The sequence below is a fragment of the Plutella xylostella genome, chromosome 21 (assembly GCF_932276165.1).
Source record: "Plutella xylostella chromosome 21, ilPluXylo3.1, whole genome shotgun sequence".
NCBI lineage: Eukaryota > Metazoa > Arthropoda > Insecta > Lepidoptera > Plutellidae > Plutella > Plutella xylostella.
This window is the reverse complement of record NC_064001.1, coordinates 2,320,181-2,341,037: the sequence shown is the minus strand read 5'-3', so window position 1 is coordinate 2,341,037 and position 20,857 is coordinate 2,320,181. Positions and strand designations below refer to the sequence as shown.

The following is a 20,857-nucleotide window of genomic DNA, read 5'->3' as shown; positions in this document are numbered from 1 at the left end:
ATTTAACGAGTATATTCATATCATTCCAGTTACACGCAGAAGGCCATCAAATCGAGCCGCAACAGAACGCAACCGGCGCCGCCGCAGAAAAGATCTACGCCACTCTCCGCGAATGCCGAGACCAAATAGGCCTGAAGAAGATGAAGGGGATAAAACACCAGGGATATCTCAATAAGAAGTCAGATAAGACGACCAAGAAGTGGAAAGCGTTATACTTTGTGTTGTTGCAAGAAGGGACGGATACGCATTTGTACTTCTACGATTCGCCGAAAAGGACCAAGCCGAAGGGGTTGATTGATCTGTCGTGCGCTTATTTGTATCAGGTTAGTTCATTTTGGCATGTTTTTTTGTTTGTTTTGCTTCTTATAATTTCTTTAGTTTGTCTCTAAACAGTCTCTGGCAAGTGATACTGCTGGGAATATACGTTTTTATATTTGGTCCATACATTTTGTTATAAAAACATCTCGTATAAAAAACATACAGTAATTAGGTCTAACATTTGTGCCGAATATGATCGCTTTCATGAATATACACATTCTCATCTACCATCATCACAAAATTTAGTCACGTATATTTTACAACCGAATTAGCAAACTGTATGATCACAATAAATATTCTCCCTTACAGGTCCACGAATCTCTATGGGACCGCGAATTCTGCTTCCAACTAGTCGAGAGAGCTCTACCCTGCCTCTCCACTCACACTCACTTAGCGGCCAATAGTGCGGCGGATGAGAAGGCGTGGCTTGAAGCGTTGCGGCCTTTGTGTGTGTCTCAGTTCACACGGCAACATGGGAAGGTGAGTCTTGTTTGAGGAGTTGTAAAGTTGAGTGTGCTCAAAAGTGCTGTCTGTTCACGCACACAGACATTCAAAAAATTCAAAATTCAAAATTTATTTATTTAAAAAACACATGCAACACATATTACACATAATTATGTTAGTTTACATTTACCTTATACTGCGTTATTAACATAATTTACTTAACTTAAGTAAAGTAGGTACGTGTAATGGTTAGAATATGTTGGATACAATTTTTATTCCACCTAAACTAGGTCTAGCCTGTACTATAGGAGGAAATATGTTTTTAGTCCAGTCAGGTTACATGAAGTGTTGACAATAAATATATTATGTGAGCTAGTATCACTTGATTATATTAGATGATAAGTTTTGAAATTTATAAAAGCCTCATGAATATCATAACGACATAATGGTAAAAAATAATTTAAAGAAAAAGAACAAAGATTTATAATATACATAGCGGCTCATAGGGTAGCATATTAAATCATCATCCAACTATCGTCCCTGCTGGACACATTATAGAAACTATCGATCTTGTGGCAACACATAAAATATAGCTTCGTGAGTTTCTCACTGGTTACACTCCTTTGCGTTTGTCGGATTTTCATGTGAACTATTTGCTCATCTGTATTATACGAGGGCTACACCGAAAAGATCGGGAATAGAATACTTAGGAATAAATTAGAGTGAAACCTTTTTGGTGTATCAAATGTAGTGTTTTTTCAAACATAATTCCATTTTCGAATTTTAAAAAAAGTAAAAAATAAAAGAGTATTGACCATTTGAATTTGACAAGTCGGTGTAAAAAATGGAGCTTACGCGGGAACATTTCCGTGCAATAATTTTTCACAACTTTCGTCGAGGTTTATCTCAAGAACAATGTCTCGCCGAGCTTGTTTCTATTTATAAACTTGAAGCACCAAGTAAAACGACTATATATCGTTGGTATTCTGAGTTTCGCCGTGGACGTTCCTCTCTTACCACAGTCCCTTCTACTGGTCGGCCAAAAACAGCGGTAACACAAGATAACATCGATGCTGTACGCCAGTTAATAAAAGAAGATAGACATGTGACATACGAGCAGATTCGGGCTTCTCTCAGCATTGGTATGACAGCCATTCAAACCATTTTACATGAAGAACTGGGTGTCAAGAAGTTAGTTTCGCGCTGGGTGCCCCACCGTTTGACCGAGGAACAAAAGTCGGCTCGTGTTAATTGGTGTCGATCTGCTCTGCAACGGTTCAATGGAGGCAGTTCAAATGCTGTCTACAATATCGTCTCTGGTGATGAATCGTGGATTTATTCATATGAGCCCGAAAGAAAACATCAATCGGCAGTTTGGGTCTTCGAAGGTGAGGTCAAGCCAACAAAAGTTATTCGCTCACGCAGCGTGTCGAAAAAAATGGTCGCTTCGTTTGTATCGAAAACTGGCCATGTGGCTACGATTCCATTATAAGAACAAAGGACGGTTACTGCTGATTGGTACACAACAGTTTGTTTGCCGGAAGTCGTAAGAGAACTTCGTTAAACTAACCCGAATCGTCGTATAATCCTTCACCACGATAATGCAAGCTCTCATACCGCTCGCAAAACAAGAACGTTTTTAAATATGGAAAACGTGGAGTTGATGGACCATCGTCCGTATAGCCCTGATCTGAGCCCCAATGATTATTTTACATTCCCAAGAATTAAAGATATGCTACGTGGTCAACGGTTTAGCGGCCCAGAAGAGGCGGTCGAAGCTTACAAATCAGCTGTTTTGACAGTATCCACTTCAGACTGGAATTACTGTTTCAATGATTGGTTTAATCGAATGAAAAAGTGCATTGAATGTCACGGAGACTACTTTGAAAAACAATAAAAGTAAATAATATTATGATATCTTTGTACTTTTTTCTATTCCCGATCATTTCGGTATCGCCCTCGTAATATATAAAAATGCTATGGTTAATTTATTCGGCATTAAAATCCAGATTGAACAGACCGCAGCAGTCGCTGACTATGCTGTCGAACCAACGCCATAATACCTCAATACTCAATATACCTATATCCATGTTGACGCTTATTACACTTATCCCAAACCACATTCAGAATCTATTTTAACACATTTAACATTCGTTCCAGACGGCGCGCGTGCGCTGGCTGCGAGTGCTGCGCGTGCGCTGTATGACCGCGCACCGGCTGCCGGCGCGACTGGCGCCGAGACCTGCGCTGAGACTCGCACTGGGTATGTGTTTAGTTGTAGTGTGTTTGAACTTTATACTATTGGATTAGGTTTTTCCATCTGTTGTTTGGGTGAAAAAGTATAGTATGGTAATAGTAGATACCTTTCAATCGTTATTTTAGCGGTACGGTAGCGGAATATAATTAAATATTAGGTATAATTAGTTATTTGAATATTTTTTTTCTGTACAGGGGCCGCACCCGTGGCCCGGACTCGCGCGAAGCCCGCGCCCGACCCGCACTGGGACGAACTGTTCGTGTTCGAGTGAGTATTCTACTTTTACCCTTTCTCTTTCTAAATAGCTATCAGCGGTAAAGACAGTGGCAAACTATTGGGCACGTTGACATGATTCTGGCATAAAAAAGAGACGAGAAATAAAACCGGCTGAGTACCGAACCGTTTTTACTTGCATTTTCCTTGGAGATTCCCCATTGATTTATTTTAAATATTATTCCTGTCCTACTTTAATACTGATTTATTTTATGTTTTTCCAGTGACGTGCCTCCAGATGTGACATCGTTCACCATAACTGTACAAAACGCGGGGAAAAGGGGAAAGGAATCTGAGGTAAGATTGACTGTTACATACAGATTAAAAGCTTCCCCATTATTCCAATCATCAATGACTACTAGGCTCACTATATTATTACGAATTAAACAACAAAATATCCCCTTCAGGGGTGACATAGCCACTTTATTTTTGATTACATAATCATCATCAGCCTATAGCAGTCCACTGCTGGACATAGGCCTCTCGAAAGGTTCTACCTTTTTTGGCATAAGATTTTTTTGCCTAATCTCGTATTGCATAGTAACGTTTGGTCAAAGTCTCGTTACGCCGAAAATCGTATGGCATAAATCTCGTTTAGTAAAAAGTTATTTCGCATAACATTGTTTAGCCTAATAATGGTATGGCCAAATCTTGAATAGCCTAATAATGCTATGGCATAGGTTTAAACAAAGTAATAATATTCGTTTGGCTTTAACTTTGACGGAGCGTCTCCCTACATAGCGCAAACTGGTGCCTTGTATTGTTTCCGCTGTTTGGAAAACGCTCCGCTCCGCTTCGCTGCGCTCCGCTTTGGTTTTGATGAACATGTGCACCTAACACGCTCCTCCTTGCTTTGCTCGTCGTCGCACCTATTTTTAGGTTTCGATCTCATGGGGTTTGTAATAATTATATTGGTCGTTAACTTTCGATTTTTTGATCATACAATATCGTGATTTTCGGGATGTAGGAGAAAAATACCACAATTTGTACATTTACTACATACTTAATATATTATTTATTAAGATAACATTAGGAGAAACAAGATTATACATATGTTATAGACGAACATAAATTTGAGCAAACGAAACTTAGGTGTTTAAAGATTGTGCCTAAAGGGTTTTAGACGAAACGAGCCTTATGCCACATAAATCTTGGCAAAGTGATGGTTCGGCCAAAAAAGTTTAGACCATACGAGTTATGCGAAATGAGTTTTGCTCAATAAAGATTATGCCAGATGAGCGGAACCCCTCTCGAAAGGACGCCACTGGATGCGATCTTTAGCTTTTCTGGTCACTTTAATGTACACATTAAAAAAACTTAAAAAAAACTCGTATGATCCTATCCTTATGTGAGTCTATAATAAATGATGTATTTAAATCATTGTTTTCTATTCCAGGTAGCAGAACTGACGATAGAGCTGTCGACGCTAGCCAACGGGGAGGAAGTGGAGGAGTGGTACCCTCTGGCCGGCATGACGCCCATCGGCGAGTGGGGGTCGCTCCGACTGAGGATCCGGTTAGTTTAGACGTTAGGTTATGTTGTGACAAGTCTATTTACGCCTGAAGTTTAGTCGAATTTAAATGTTGGTTGTAGACCAATTTAATAGATCAACTATATCACATTCCACGGGGAAAGACATCTAATACAAACAAAAACTACCCTTATTCTAATGTAATAAGGAGTGGTACCCGCTAGCTGGCATGACGCCCATCGGCGAGTGGGGGTCGCTCCGACTGAGGATCCGGTGAGTTTAACAGACGTTAGGTTAAAATTGTGTTTCAAAACATGAACCATGAACATGGTCAGTTCTATATAATGATAATAATAATTAGTTTAACATTACGGAGGTTAAATATGGCTATTTGAGCTACTTGCGCTTTAAGTTTAGTTGAAGTTAAATGAATGTTTTTGGTGGAAGAATTTAAGGGATCACCTATCAACACTTAGTCACGAGACTGTTCAGATATCAATGGTAAAAATTGGTGATAAGATCTAATTTTTGTAAATAGTAAATAGTTTTCCTACGGCAAAATATAAATTTGGTGACCTCGAAATGATACATTTTGCTAGTAATTAAGCACGTTTTGTACTTAATGTATATAAATTCTGTTATGTGTTTCAATAAAGACACATTCTGGCGCCAAACTATTAACGTGTGCCTCCTTACACTTCGATCCCTGAACTTCTTTTTTAACCTCCAATTTTTCCCCCCAGCTTCATGCACGAGCTAGTGATGCCGCGCGAGGAGTACAGCCCGCTGCGGCAGCTGCTGCTGGAGCCGGGGCTGCCGGCCGTGCGCGCGCTGGCCGAGCTGTGCCGCGCCGACCGCCAGCCCGCCGCCACCGGTCAGTGTAGCCGTGTGGCCAGTGTAGCCATGTAGCCAGTGTAGGCAGCTGCTGCTGGAGCCGGGGCTGCCGGCCGTGCGCGCGCTGGCCGAGCTGTGCCGCGCCGACCGCCAGCCCGCCGCCACCGGTCAGTGTAGCCGTGTGGCCAGTGTAGCCATGTAGCCAGTGTAGGCAGCTGCTGCTGGAGCCGGGGCTGCCGGCCGTGCGCGCGCTGGCCGAGCTGTGCCGCGCCGACCGCCAGCCCGCCGCCACCGGTCAGTGTAGCCGTGTGGCCAGTGTAGCCATGTAGCCAGTGTAGGCAGCTGCTGCTGGAGCCGGGGCTGCCGGCCGTGCGCGCGCTGGCCGAGCTGTGCCGCGCCGACCGCCAGCCCGCCGCCACCGGTCAGTGTAGCCGTGTGGCCAGTGTAGCCATGTAGCCAGTGTAGGCAGCTGCTGCTGGAGCCGGGGCTGCCGGCCGTGCGCGCGCTGGCCGAGCTGTGCCGCGCCGACCGCCAGCCCGCCGCCACCGGTCAGTGTAGCCGTGTGGCCAGTGTAGCCATGTAGCCAGTGTAGGCAGCTGCTGCTGGAGCCGGGGCTGCCGGCCGTGCGCGCGCTGGCCGAGCTGTGCCGCGCCGACCGCCAGCCCGCCGCCACCGGTCAGTGTAGCCGTGTGGCCAGTGTAGCCATGTAGCCAGTGTAGGCAGCTGCTGCTGGAGCCGGGGCTGCCGGCCGTGCGCGCGCTGGCCGAGCTGTGCCGCGCCGACCGCCAGCCCGCCGCCACCGGTCAGTGTAGCCGTGTGGCCTGTGTAGCCATGTAGCCAGTGTAGGCAGCTGCTGCTGGAGCCGGGGCTGCCGGCCGTGCGCGCGCTGGCCGAGCTGTGCCGCGCCGACCGCCAGCCCGCCGCCACCGGTCAGTGTAGTGTAGGTTAACTAAGGGTCCACCAACCCGCACTAGGCTAGCGTGGTGGACTAGGCCTAAAACCCTTCCTTCATTGGAAGGAGACCCGTGCCCCAGCAGTGGGGACGTGATAGGTCGTGATGATGAAGAGTACAGAATACAGATACAGGCGATTAGCCTTTATATTTCAATTTCTACACTACAAAGCATTAGAATATGCTATCTATAGTGCTCAGTCCTCATCTTTGAATTGAATACTACTGTGCAACACGTATCTCTTCCTTATACCCCAATCTAACCCCATCATTCTCCCCCCACAGCGCTTCTCCACGCGTTCACAGAGTGTGGTCGTGGCGCGGAACTCTCTCGTGAATTACTACAAGCGGAGGTGAACCGAGAGACGGACCCCAGAGCCATGTTCCGAGCCGCGTCATTGGCCACTGCGGTGCTGGACCAGTTCATGCACGCGCACTGCAAGCCCTTCCTACAGGTAAGGTTCATATTTATATAACTGATAGAAACACACAGTAAACGGGAATCGGATGGTGGCCCGCAACTTAGAAGAGTTTGAAGTCTGCTTCCGTTGTAACCAGTGGCGGCTGCACCTCAAGTGCGCCCGTGCAACGCACTACCATTTAAAAACCTTCTAAATATGTACCTTCCTTCTTTCTATACCATACTAGGTACGTCATACGTGTAAAAAAAAACTTCACAAAAAATACCAATATAACAACCGTAATACCTACCCTATACAGAAATTACATAAATCTGATTATCGTTACGAGTTAAATTAAATCGAGCTGGCCTATTTTGATTTCTACTGCGAAAGAATTAGATCTTATTTTTGCTTGAACAAAAGCGGCCCCGTGCGCTCGGATTGTCGCACGGAGCGAGCTCCTACATGTAGTATGAAACAGGATGGAAATCGCCCGGCGCGTGAGACGGAAGATGCTCAGTACAAACTGTATGCAGTTCTAGGATAAAATCGTGCGCCGCACGCGACCGGAAATTGCCGAAATAATACGAATGACGACACGGGAATGACGGCGCGGGCGGTGGCCTTGACCGGTGGCGTGACCTACTTGTCATTTCAATTTACATTGTCAGTTTCACCTTTCGCGCGCGAATACGTAATTAATTTGCTAATTACCTATTAACTAAGAAAGTAGGAAAGATTTCGCGTTTGTGTGTGTGAGTGAAAATGAGTGCAAAATACAATATTATTGCCTTCATAAAAAGCAATAGGACATTGCAAAATAGACTGGACATTAAATCTGCTGGGCCGCCTCGGCCTTTAGTGCAAAACAAAAAATGAAACTTATAAGTACCTACCTGAATTTTCAAAAGTGAAATGTTCAATAAAAAGAAATGGTTATGTGGATGTGAGAGACTAAATGCTTTATTTTGCTTTCCGTGTGTTGTTTTCGTTTCGGCGAAGAAGCTATTTCGCGTCAATAAATAAGGTAAAATATACTTATAATTTTTTTACTTCTAATTGAAATAGTTAATCTATTTTTCTCCAAAAAATTACTAAACCCATAAAGTGCACCACCGGGTATCTGAGGCACCAGCCGCCACTGGTTGTAACACCATTATTTTGATAACACAGTAGGTGTGAAGTAGGTAGGTAAGATAAGTAGTATTACACCGTTTTCACTACAATCTATTACATACGACCGCGATTTTCGCACTATACATTTTCCTGACAGTACACAGAAATAGAAGAAGCGCTGGGTAACCTCAACATATTTTGGTCCCTATATTATTAACTTTGCTTTCCTCAGGCGGCGATAGCGGAAACGGTGCAGAAGCTAATAGACGCGAAGCAGTCGGCGGAGCTCAACCCGACCAAGATGGACTCGCCCGAAGACGCCTGCAATAATGCAGAGTTTCTATTGATGATATTGGATCAGGTGGGTTATGTGTTCTTGCTGTTGTTTGGTGATTATTGAAGCGGTGAATCCTGAATTTTCTGTTAACATGTACGGTTCTTTTGCGTGTTATCCGGTATATTAGAATATCATCAATCCCTAACACTGACGGCCGACTAATGTCTCAGGGTGTCCACTTTCTGGAAAGTCAGGGATAGTCAGGGAAAAGTCAGGGAAGCTCAAGGTGGTCATGGAAAGTCAGGGAAATTGATAGGCCACCTGGAAAGTCAGGGAAAAATGACTAGTAAAGCATATATTTTTGCAAAATTGTAGTTCTTTCCTTTACTGATTATTATTTTTCTTCTTCTATTTTAAACGTAAAAGACGTAAATCATAAAATAAAATCTCGTAAGCCAGATTCCAGACTCAGTTCATAGTTTGTTAAATAGTAAAATTATGTTCCCTTAATTAATTTTTTTTCAAAAAAGTTTGACTCAGCTTGCCATTCTGAACAACTTTTGTTTTAAGAGTTCGTGATGAAAAATAAGTCCCTACATAACGTGTTGGTGCAGACGCGCTGTATCGGCGCTCATTTCACTCATCAATTCTCATAATTTGCCACGGCAGCAGGAGCGCATGCTTCCTCCACGCGGCACCTAATGATTTTTTTAAAGCGTCGCGCCCATACGAAAATATTTGATTTTGGTTTTTACAAAGCTTAACACGCTTTACTCGAGTTATTTCGGGTTTGAAAGTAACTAAAGTAACCTAACATTACTTTACAAGGTGCTAGTACAAGTTTTATACACAAATTAAAAAGTTTATTTTATCTACCTGATTCCAAACTCTCATTTGAAAAAAATAATATGAGGAGGCGTATTTCTTCAAAGCACCCTGTACTAATCCTACCATCAATAAGTGTGCTTAAATAAAATTAACTAGGTCTAACTAAATTCTTTTGCAATAATAATCAGTGTATCCAGCTTGAGTTTCCATACTTTAAATGTCGTTTTTCAAAATTAAAATGACATTTTGAAAATAGAAAAAATATTTTATTTTATTTTTGGTAATTTATTTTATGGAAAACTTACAGCTAAAATTTAACAGTTTTACACTAAAAATAAACAGTTGAAAGCCAATTAATAGTTTTCACTAATTGGTAACAGAGTACAAAAATGATTCCTATGTATGCAAACATACTAACCTACCTGGAAACACGAAACTAAACTAAGCTAAATAAAATATCAGTTAAGTAAATAATGTTACTACTAATCATAAATAGTTGATGAGTAGCCTTGTATGAGAAATAGGTATATATTTATATATACCTATTCTCAATTTTGCAAATACAAAAAAGAATTACACGTTATGGCAAAATAAAAGTAGGTATTATAACTTTGTTGTACAAAAAAATTAAGTAGGTACTTATTTATCATTGCTTTCTATACATAATGTTGCAATAGTGGTAGATGTACAATGTACATAGAATAGAGTGACTCAGGTGATCACTCTAAACAACTTTTGTTTTACGTGTTTTTGAAACTCGCGTTTTTTTCTTATATAACTTCACCGCGTGTTTTGAAACTATACAAGGCCAGAACGCAGAGGTTGGGACTGCTCGCGTATATTTTCAAATTAAAATGGTGCCATGATTTACTTGAAAGTATACAAGGCCATTACGCACTAATCGCGTATATTTTCAAGTAAGTTGGGCCAAAATTATGGCTTGAAAATATACTGCAGCAGTTACCACTGCGTACTAATCGTGTATATTTTCAAGTGCCAAGCGGCAATGCGAGCACTTGAAACTATACGTGATTAGTTACCAGGTAGCCCTTTTGAATTGTTGCTCTCTCTTTCTTTCATGCGAAATAGTAATAAGTCTATTGCTTTCTAAACATTGCATCATCATTCCGCACTAGGCATTAATTTCGTAACGTGTTTTTTGTTTACACCGTAAGTTAAAAAGTACCTAAATTGATATTAAACTGTAGAACTGTTGTTAATAGTAAAAAATATCTCATGAGAGGGTGTAGAACAATTAATAAAAGACAATTACGGTGAATTCAAAACTTGATGAAAAATATGTCTATAATAGGTCTATAGTGTAATACCTACTACACTCACGAGCAATGAATAAGTCCAAGTAGCAAAAAGTCAACACCAAATGACCCTAATTTTTTTAAACCATTAAATTTAAAATTTGATCAAAATTTACTATTTTAGTTGGTTATAATAATATTTTGATGCGCTGTTAAATGCACTTTAATATTGCCGACGGCGTCATTAAGCTAGTCTTATCCGTTCAGGAGTGTTGTAGGTATTACTCTTAATTCATTTAAATAATAAGATATTAGTAGGTATGCTTACTTGCAAGTATGATTGCTATAAATATCAATTTATCAATCAAATTAGAGCTTGTTCATCTTCATTTATTATCATTTTATAGGTATGACAGGCAGAACAAGTGTAGTCATTTACATTTACCGAAATAGTTATGTAAATTAGAATCAGCATGTAGGTATAAATTATATGCCACAAGTACGCCAATCAAGCAATATGCGTAATAGCAATGTATATTTTCAAGTACGATTCAGTAAATCCCAACTTGAAAGCATACGCGATTAGTACGCACAAATCGTGTATATTTTCAAGTAAAATATTAATTTTTTTCACTTGAAACTATACAGTGCTAGTACACTATGGGTGCGTTCTGGCCTTGTATAGTTTCAAAACACGCAACTTCACCTGTCTAGCAAAGTTTGTGTGGAAAATCTTTTTTTTTTTAGGATTTCATGTTGTTCAAAATGATCTGCCCGAATCACTCTCGTCTCTTTCGGCTTAATATTTTACTTCACTAAAAACTTTCAAATCAAACTTTTGTTTATTTTGATCTCTGGTCAGGGAAAATTTCTGAAATGGTCAGGGAAAGTCAGGGAAAAGTCAGGGAATTTTTTGGAGGATTCTGAGTGGACACCCTGTGTCTGTATACAGTCTATCACATAAATAATAGAGGCATCTGGAAAAAAACAGAATGTATAGAAACATGACTGTAATCCCCAGGATAGCCAGCGGTGACTAGCAAGCGACTTTTGTCCGTATGTTTTTACTCTGGAAATATTTCGCATGCCATATTGCCGTTTTGGAATATCTACAATGCAGACACCTAGAATTTTTATGTCCAGTTTTCCTCGCAATTCTATCTTTCCGCGATGGAAACCTTTTAAACAGATGAACTTTTCATTCCCCCCAGATAACCCTCTCAATCTTCACGTCCCCGGAGGCGTGTCCGCGGCCCGTGCGCTACCTGTGCGGCTGTCTGCAGCGCGCCGCCGTCGCCAAGTGGCCCAACGAGCGCTTCGTCCGCACCCGTGTAGTGTCAGGTATTGTACTATACAGGGTGTTGCAAAATTGGTATACAAGCCGAAACCTTCATGTGCAGCATGTTATATCTAAGCCCGAAACTGAAACCAGAATTTGGAAATTCGCGAAAAAAAAATTTTTCCTTAGTAAAAGTCACGTGACCAACAAACTTTCTATGGAAAATGAAATTTTTTTTTCGCGAATTTTCAAATTCTGATTTCAGTTTCGGGCTTAGATATAACATGCTGCACATGTAGGTTTCGGCTTAGTATACCCTTTTTGCAACACCCTGTAGAGTCACCACAGATAACGCTGTCAATCTTCACGTCCCCGGAGGCGTGTCCGCGGCCCGTGCGCTACCGGTGCGCCTGTCTGCAGCGCGCCGCCGTCGCCAAGTGGCCCAACGAGCGCTTCGCCCGCACCCGTGTAGTGTCAGGTATTGTACTATAGAGTCACCACAGATAGCGTCGCCAAGTGGCCCAACGAGCGCTTCGTCCGCACCCGTGTAGTGTCAGGTACTATACTGTAGTGTTTGCACACTTTGATAAACATACGTCAGAACCAGAATCGTATCAGGTATTGTACTATACCTAGAGTTACTACAGATAACCCTGTGGTGACACATCAGGCACCCTTCGCACAGCACTGCTGCCAGAGAGGGGTAGGCCGTGGGACGCAACTCCGCATGCCTAGAACCCTGGTTTATTGGACTGTGCGTCATATTTATTTATTTATTTATTTATTCTTCATTGCACAATATACAAAAGTAATTATGTACAATTAGGTGGACTTAATGCTAAAAGCATTTTCTACCAGTCAACCTACAGGAGGTACAGGGAGTAAATTGTATGGGAGTGCAAAAAAAAAAGAACTTATTAAAGACAATTTCAGCGAAGAAAACTAAATATGTACTACTTAAATATAATATCCTACAAAAATTTATACTTATACAATATACTAATAGATAATATATAAACCTATACCTATAAAATATATACAATACATAAATACCTAATATAAATATACATACTATAATATTATTATTATATAAACACACAACAACTGAGGTGCATGAAAAAATTAACTGTCTTCTATCCTATCCTGCTGAGATAATGAGCCCGAACCAGTGATTTAAATACTGCTCGACTGGGAGCCTTCCTGATAGACTCGGGGAGATCATTCCACAGTCGGACAGCTGTAACGGAGAAGGAATTAAGCATAAAACCTGAATGATGTAGTGGTAAGGACAACAAAAGATTATGGGAGGAGCGGAGGTGTTTGCTATGAGTATCTGATAGGAAGTTGAACATAGATTTAAGGTAAGAAGGGGAATTAGGTTCAAAGAGGACTGAAAAAAGAAGGCAGAGAATGCGTACATTCCTCCTATCTCGAATAGGAAGCCACTTTAACTTGGCACGATAACTGGACACGTGATCATATTTTCGGAGACCGAAAATGAATCGTATACAGGTATTCTGCAAGCGTTCCAGTTTGTTAAGCAAAGCCTCAGTCACATCCAAATAGCACACATCAGCATAGTCAAGAATGGGCAAGAGAAGAGAGGTTGCCAGAGAAAGTTTTGTCTTGAAAGGCAGAAAGTTTTTGAGGCGTATAAGGGAATGCATAGAGGCATAGATCCGACGCGACACATTGTCAATCTGTGGCACCCAACTCAGATGATCGTCGATGATCAATCCAAGATCTTTGACCGTGGATGAAAATGGAATACTGCATCCGTCGAACACCAATGGCACCGAAGTAAGATCATGGTTAGACATTAATTGAGAGCTGCCGACGATGATTGCTTGACATTTCGTAGGGTTTACCAAAATACCAAAGCTTTTTGACCACTCAAGAATACGTGTTAGGTCTTCATTAAGTTGGTTGATGATCAAATCTAAGTCATCAGGATGGCCCTGACTGTAAAGCTGCAGATCATCAGCGTACAGATGGTAGGAACAGAGAAGATTAGAGGAGACTAAATGAATAAACATAGAGAAAAGTAAAGGAGACAGGATACCGCCCTGAGGAACGCCAGCAGACAAATCGGACCAGTCAGATAATACCGAGCAGCTTCGGATCGCCTGCTGACGACCCCGAAGATAGGAAGAAAACCAGCTGACAGCAGGGAGGGAGATCTTGGATTTTTCCAAAACGGCTAATAGTAGGTCATGGTCCACAGCGTTAAACGCATTGCTAAAATCAATGAGGACAAGCACGGTAATCATTTTGTTCTCCATACCACACCTAATGTCCTCAGTGACTTTCAGCAAGGCAGTCGTAGTGCTGTGCCCAGCCCGAAAACCAGACTGGTATGGATTTAGAAGACCACCATTTGACAGAAACGCGGTAAGCTGGCGGTGAACAATCGACTCGAGGACCTTGGACAGGAAGGGTAATATTGAGATGGGGCGGTAATGGTTGAGAGATGAGGGATTTGATATTTTAGGAAGAGGAATAACATAGGCCTTACGCCAGAGATCAGGGAAATGTCCAGAGGTAAGGGAATGGTTGATGATATGGGTGATGGCAGGGAGAAGGATGTCGAGAAGATTGATCACCATAATGCGTCCTATATTATCATGGCCTACCGCCTTCGATTTGAGGGACAGAATAATTTTCCTAATCTCCTCCGCTGATGCTGGTGCGAAATTAAAGGAGTCTATATCTGGCGTGGGTATATTATCAATTTGATTTAGAGTGAATTGTTTTGTGAAAGAGTCAAGAGTAGAGGAGGATGTGAAGTGTTTGTTGAGAGAGTTAAGATCAAAAGGAATTTTATCATCTTGTTTAGGTGGCTTACCCACGCCAAGAGACCTTAGGAATTTCCAAATGCCTGCAGGAGAAGATAGTTCAAGTTGCTCTGTGATATATTGGCGTTTGGCGTTCCTACACATCTGATTACACCGATTTCTGGCTGCCTTACAGGCAGACCAGTTTTCCTCAGTACGTGATTTTTTGTACCTACGAAATGCCCTGTCCCTCCTGACCATGAACTTCCGGATAGTGTCAGTAATCCAAGGCGTTGGTCGATGCTTCAGTTTCACAGGACGTACAGGAGCATGAGTGTCAAACAGCTTTATGACATTGCTGCATAGAAAAGCAACTTTGTCATCGACATCTGGCAAGTCCTGCATGTCACTCCACTGTATTTTTGTGGCATCGGATCTAAGCCTCTCAGCATCTAGCTTAGAAAAGTTACGTTGAAGGAGTACCACTGGCTTTGGTTTTGGAATGCGTAATCGATAGGAGCAGAAAATGAGGTCATGATTAGAGAAACCAGGAGCGAGGTGTTGTCCGTGGCGAGCTACGAGAGAATCATCAGAAGTAACAATGAGGTCGATTAAGGTGTCAGTCGTAGAAGAGTGATGAGTGGCGGAAAGTGGTAAAATTTTGAGATTGACTGAATCGACGATGGATTGCAATTTTCGGGAGCGAGAGTTAGGGACAAGCAAGTCGGTATTAAAATCACCCATGACTATGTGATGTGTGTAGTTGGAGGTTATATTTTCAAGGACGGACTCTATAGACGGAAAATAGTTATTACTTGGAGCACAATAGGACACCCCAAGTAAAACCTTGACCCCCAGATTCAGTTCGAGAAATAAATATTCGGCGGGAGCATTACTGGACGAGGGAGACTGGGCTACAATTGAGAATGGAATATTGCTTTTTAAGTAAATGGCTACTCCTCCACCCGATCTACCCACGCGATCATTGCGGACTAGGACATATCCAGGGAGACAGTACGCATGTGAAGAAAGAGTGGGTTGTAGCCAACTTTCAGAAACCAAAACAGCATGGGCTATGCCCGATGAGAAAGTGTTAAGCAGTTCGTTATAATGTTTTGGAATGCTTTGAGCATTAATATGGCAAACGTTAAAATTTTTAGAAAGAGAGGAGAACTCGTTAATTAAAGTGTCACTTAGGCACAGGCCATCATCATCAGCGCTTAGATAAGAAGAAGAATCAGCCGAAGCAAATGAGTCATCGTCAGATCCAACAGACATAAAAGTTTGTGTGTGTAATATGTAACTACAATTAAAAATACTATATACTTAAATAAATAATATATTCTAATAGATAAAGCTAATAAAATATGTACTAAACGAATTATTGACTTGCGCGAGTAGAAAAAACTACCTGCACCGTCCTGCTGGTCAAAAAGTAAAAAAAAAGACTTTAAAAAAAATTAATAATAGTTGACGCTCAGAATATTAACATTTGAATAAATGGACTATTTAATTTAGAGCGTGAATTTCTGAACGCAACCCAATACTTAACACTGACAGAAAACTAAAAACACAGATAAATAATTGGCAGAATATGTTGAAGTTGTCAACCTCTTGACAACTAAATCTACAAAAAAAAAAAAAAAAAACTGAAACTTTGGTTGACAAAAGCGACAAAAGCAAAGACAAAATAAAGAACACATTGCTGTGTGGAAAAATAAATTAACCTACCTTCTACCTTACGTTACGAGCAAGTACTAAAAAATGCAATGCGTTTAGAAAAGAGTAATTGAAATTGAAGCACAATGAGAATCAACGCTTATGAACACCGGCTTTACTTCTGGTTACTGGAGCAGGTTGCGCGACTGGGGGCTGAGACGCCGTGGTTGGAGTCACAACTCTGCTGGGACCAGGCTTCGAGGCGGGCTTGGTGCCGGGCGTCTTGCGAGCCGCGGGGGCCGCTGCCACCGCCGGGTGCTTGCTGCACAGCTCGTCCAACTCCAGCTCGGACACTACCTTCACCCTGGTGTCTGCGAGCTGAATGAAGATGGCACCATTTCTCGTCCAGCAGGCCCTGATACCGAAGTGCTTGCGGGCCCGCATGAAGATGCGTTGCCGTGTCCTGGTCAGGAATTCTCGGATGATAATGGGACTAGATTTGAGTTCCCTCTTGTTATCCCATATTAGTGACCTGACAGATGGAGTTGAGAACCTCACCAGAATAGGCCTGGGCTTCTCAGGGTCCTGTATGCCTCCAATCCGAACACACTGGATAATGCTGGAGCGATCAAAATGTGACTGACCCAGCTTGGTGACAACAGTGTGTGTGATCAGCGCCGTGGGGTCCTCCTCCTTCTCCTCCGCAATGCCAGTGAACAGAAGGGCATTATGACGGCTCTGGGTGTCTATTTCATCCACCTGCCTGACTAGGCCAGCAATCTGCTCGTGCATCAGACGTAGGATGGGCATGACTGAGTCCTTGAATAAGCTGAAATCCCTGGAGAGATCATCAAGCTCTGGCTTCCTGCTTGAGTTGGAGGACTTCAGCTTTCTCTCAAAATCATCCATGCGATCAGCAATCATCTTCTCCATATTCTTCTGTTGCTCCAATAGCTCTTGTGTAGAGACCATAGTGCAGTTATCAGTGTCAATAGTGTAGATGATAGGTATTGACCAGCAGGTAGGTGCAGTTGCAAGAGTTACTGCATATAATTGCTAGATAACAATTATCCACCGAATTTATGTATATAAATATCTGAATTTTATTAGAAAATACTTTTATTATTGTAAATAACTATTTAAATTTATTAAAATCTCTACAGTACAATGTTGTTTATTTATTTGCAACTACCCGAGCCATAGTCATAGTAGAAGGTAATGTTGTCAGTGAACTAACGTTATCAAAATAGATAGCTCTTAAATACATACAGCTCACGACTGTAATCCCTGAAGATCAGAGATTACTCGCAAGCGAGCCAGCCGGTTTAACCCTGTACATTTTTTACGTATATATTTTTTATCGTTTATACGTGATAGGTCGCGTGCCGTATTGATAGATAGATAAGTTATTTATTTACTTAACACAACACATACACAGGTTATACTTATACAGCATGTTCGCGACTGCAGCGCCGCGACCACCGTGCCGCCTGGTGGCGGTCGGCGGAAACTAAAAACAATAGTACTACGGAAAGAATCCGCTGAAAGAGGCTTGTAGAATTTTCACGTTCTTGATCTGAACTCGTCACGATACGCATTTGTATATTTGTATAATATTCAATTTTCTATGTAAATAAACGTTATATCAGTAAAACCTATGGATTATTAATCGCTTGAACACAGCAAGATTACTATAACATTAAGGGCGTCTTACACAACAAATTTAAATAAAATTAAATAGTTTGTCTCTTGCTCTGACAGTATAATGTCAGAGCAAGAGGTCATATATTTAATTTTATTTAACTTTGTTGTGCAAGACGCCCTTAGTTTAAGATTACATAAACACACAACATTAATATGAGACAGACAGATTGATATTGCCGATCTTCTTCTTCGGGTGCCGTCTCCTAGCGAAGGTTGGCAATCATCCTGAAGTGTTAGCACGTGGCTCAAATAAGAGGTGACAAAAGTTTTGCGTCGCGCCCGCTCTTGAAGCTGCGCGATGTGAGTGAGCGCGATGCAACACTTCTGGTGATTTCCGTCTTGGAGGCCGCCGCACGGAACACTTCTCCAGTGCTCATTATTGCGGATAGACAGCTCTTAATCTAGCCAGGAGCACCGATCTAATCTAACTCCTACTTCTTTCCCCACAGGGTTCATATTCCTCCGCCTCATCTGCCCCGCCCTAGTAGAACCCCGGGCCTGGGCGCTCTGCTCGGGGGCGCCGCCGCCGCACGCGCAGCGCTCGCTGCTGATGGTCGCCAAATGTCTGCAGAACTTGGCCAACCTCATCGAGTTTGGGGCTAAGGTGAGATGAGAGTGTTTGCAATTCTATAGCCACTACCACACCACAGATAGGATAACGAGACGCCACCAGCCCGACAGCTTTTCAGTAGTCGGGATCTTCTCTTGCAATACGTGTGCCGCTCCAAAATAGGGCTTTACAGCCACCAAAGAAAGTGTCTCAGACAATGGATAAATTGTCTGTTATAGACGTAAAGGCCAGAGATGATGGATGATGATGACTACACAACACATATTCCTCCCCCTCAAGCTATAAGGAAAGCTATAGATCGCAACCAGTGGCGTTGGCAGAGGCCTACGTCCAGCAGTGGACTGCTATAGGCTGATGATGATGGCGACACATTCCCGGGGCTCATCTGGCGGGCGCCGGCGGACCCCGGCCTGGGCGCTCTGCTCGGGGGCGCCGCCGCCGCACGCGCCGCGATCCTGCTGATGCGAGCCAAGTGGCCAGGAACTTGGCCAACCGAGTCGAGTTCGGGACTAAGGTGAGTAAACGAGGGCACTAGGAAACTGTTTGTATGTGTATGTCGGTCTATCTATGGCAAGATGAGATAGAATCCGATTTATTTATTTGTCATTAAAAATTTAGGACATAACGTTTCATTTCTTGCGATTGCGGTTGTATAGCAGGATCTACACCAGATGTTCCATTGCGAATAGATCGCGACTAAGAACTTTGTATTTATATATTTTTTCAGATCGCGTGGCCCGGCTATTGGTAACTCCACTCTTAATAGATTCGACAGTACCTTTCCGATTTACATCGTGACCGTAGACATAATCTAACCATGTGTGTAAATAAATAATTAAATAAAATAACCTCCATCTTTCTTCTAACAGGAGCCCTACATGGAGGTAGTGAACCCCTTCATATTGAAGAACAAGGAGCGCATGGTGGTGTTCCTGGACCAGCTGAGCGCGGCGCCCGAGCCCGGCGCGTCCCCGCCCAACGCCAACAACAACAGCTTCGATATAGGTACAGTGTGATATGTGGGGACATCTCACACACAGCCATCCGACCCCAAGCTAGACAGAGCCTGTAATATGATGGGTATGGGACACCCGATAGGCTGATATATCTACACAGATACATATTTTAATATACCTACAAATTAACACCTACCACACCAGAGTACATATATCTGCCTCGGCCGAGGCTAGAACTCGGGATCTTCGGCATAGCAGTCAGGGTAACTAATCACTACACCATTCGGTCGTCAAACCAAAGACTCAGAAAAACAAACGCAATCTTCCAAACTGTTTAAAAAATCTCTCTATTGCAAGTCCTGTCCAGCTAACCTGTTCAACAAATTTAAAAACTAATAAATAAATAAATATGTGGGGACATCTCACACACGGCCATCCGACCCTAAGCTAGACAGAACCTGTGTTATGGGTGTCGGACAGCTGATATATCTACACAAATACATAGATAGATACATAGTAAATATAAATATCAACACCCAAGACCCGAGTACAAATATCTGTCTTTAAACAAATATCTGCCCCAGCCGGGAATCGAACCCGGGACCTTCGGCATAGCAGTCAGGGCCACTAACCACTACGCCATTCAGCCGTTAACTAAACTAACAAAACCCACCCTCATCCCCACAGCGAAAGAGCTAGCAACCCTCCACCACATATGCGTGGCGCATCTAGCCGAGCTACAGACCATGGCCAAGACGCAGCCGGCCATCAGGAAGCTGGTCACCGTCACGGAGATGCTGACCAAGCACAAGCACAAGTATCTGGAGATGATCAGATAGGACGCGCCCGGGATGTTTACAGGTGAGGGATTGTTTATTTATTTATTGATAGGATAGAAGCTAGAGATGACAGTAATGAAAGTGTGAAATAGACAGTGATTTATAAGTTACCACATAAAACCTACGTCCTACGTATTATATACCTATTTGTGTTTATTTTTCACTGCATAACCAGTACGAAAATGAGATCACGTTCCAAGTTTATAAGCCTTTGTCAGTGTTTAGATAGGTTTGAAGGCTCACATTTTTCAGAATGTAGCATTCAGGTTATTTCTGTAAAGGCCTAACTTAAACTATCATGACCTATTGATTGAATATGTATGATGTATGCAGAAAACTTTGCGTGAGGTACAGCTGTGTTTGGCGTACCTACTGGTAATTTGGTGTAACCGACGCAAACTTAAGCATTATTGACATTGTGAGAAAATGTATAGATATTGCCAATTTGTCTATGATATTCAAGGCAAGTGCGTTTGGCAATACTTATAAAAAGTAGTCGGGTTTCCCACTTGCTTGAGTGGGGGTCCACCAACCCGCACTAGGCCAGCGTGGTGGACTAGGCCTTATCACTTCCTTCATTGAAAGGAGATCTGAACCCCAGCAGTGGGGACGTGATGGGTTGTCATGACGATAGAAAGTTAATATTAA

The 20,857-nt window shown here is 42.4% G+C and overlaps 1 protein-coding gene across 6 annotated transcripts in view; it reads left to right on the top strand.

The window, feature by feature from the left end:
• LOC105388054 (ras GTPase-activating protein 1) overlaps positions 1-20,857 on the top strand; it is a 31,731-nt gene that overhangs the window by 6,280 nt on the left and 4,594 nt on the right. For 5 of the 6 annotated variants that reach the window (XM_048628445.1, XM_048628442.1, XM_048628443.1 and 2 more), the window contains 13 exons: positions 30-323; positions 628-798; positions 2,923-3,025; positions 3,214-3,286; positions 3,517-3,589; positions 4,689-4,807; positions 5,507-5,637; positions 6,835-7,004; positions 8,299-8,427; positions 11,639-11,768; positions 18,293-18,447; positions 19,284-19,419; positions 20,058-20,231. In XM_048628445.1, the coding sequence (XP_048484402.1) occupies positions 30-323; positions 628-798; positions 2,923-3,025; positions 3,214-3,286; positions 3,517-3,589; positions 4,689-4,807; positions 5,507-5,637; positions 6,835-7,004; positions 8,299-8,427; positions 11,639-11,768; positions 18,293-18,447; positions 19,284-19,419; positions 20,058-20,209 (1,836 nt within the window). In that variant the 3' untranslated portion in view covers positions 20,210-20,231. Of the gene's footprint in view, positions 1-29; positions 324-627; positions 799-2,922; positions 3,026-3,213; positions 3,287-3,516; positions 3,590-4,688; positions 4,808-5,506; positions 5,638-6,834; positions 7,005-8,298; positions 8,428-11,638; positions 11,769-12,054; positions 12,185-18,292; positions 18,448-19,283; positions 19,420-20,057; positions 20,232-20,857 lie in introns of all 6 variants that reach the window. The other variant, XM_048628444.1, reaches the window with a different exon arrangement.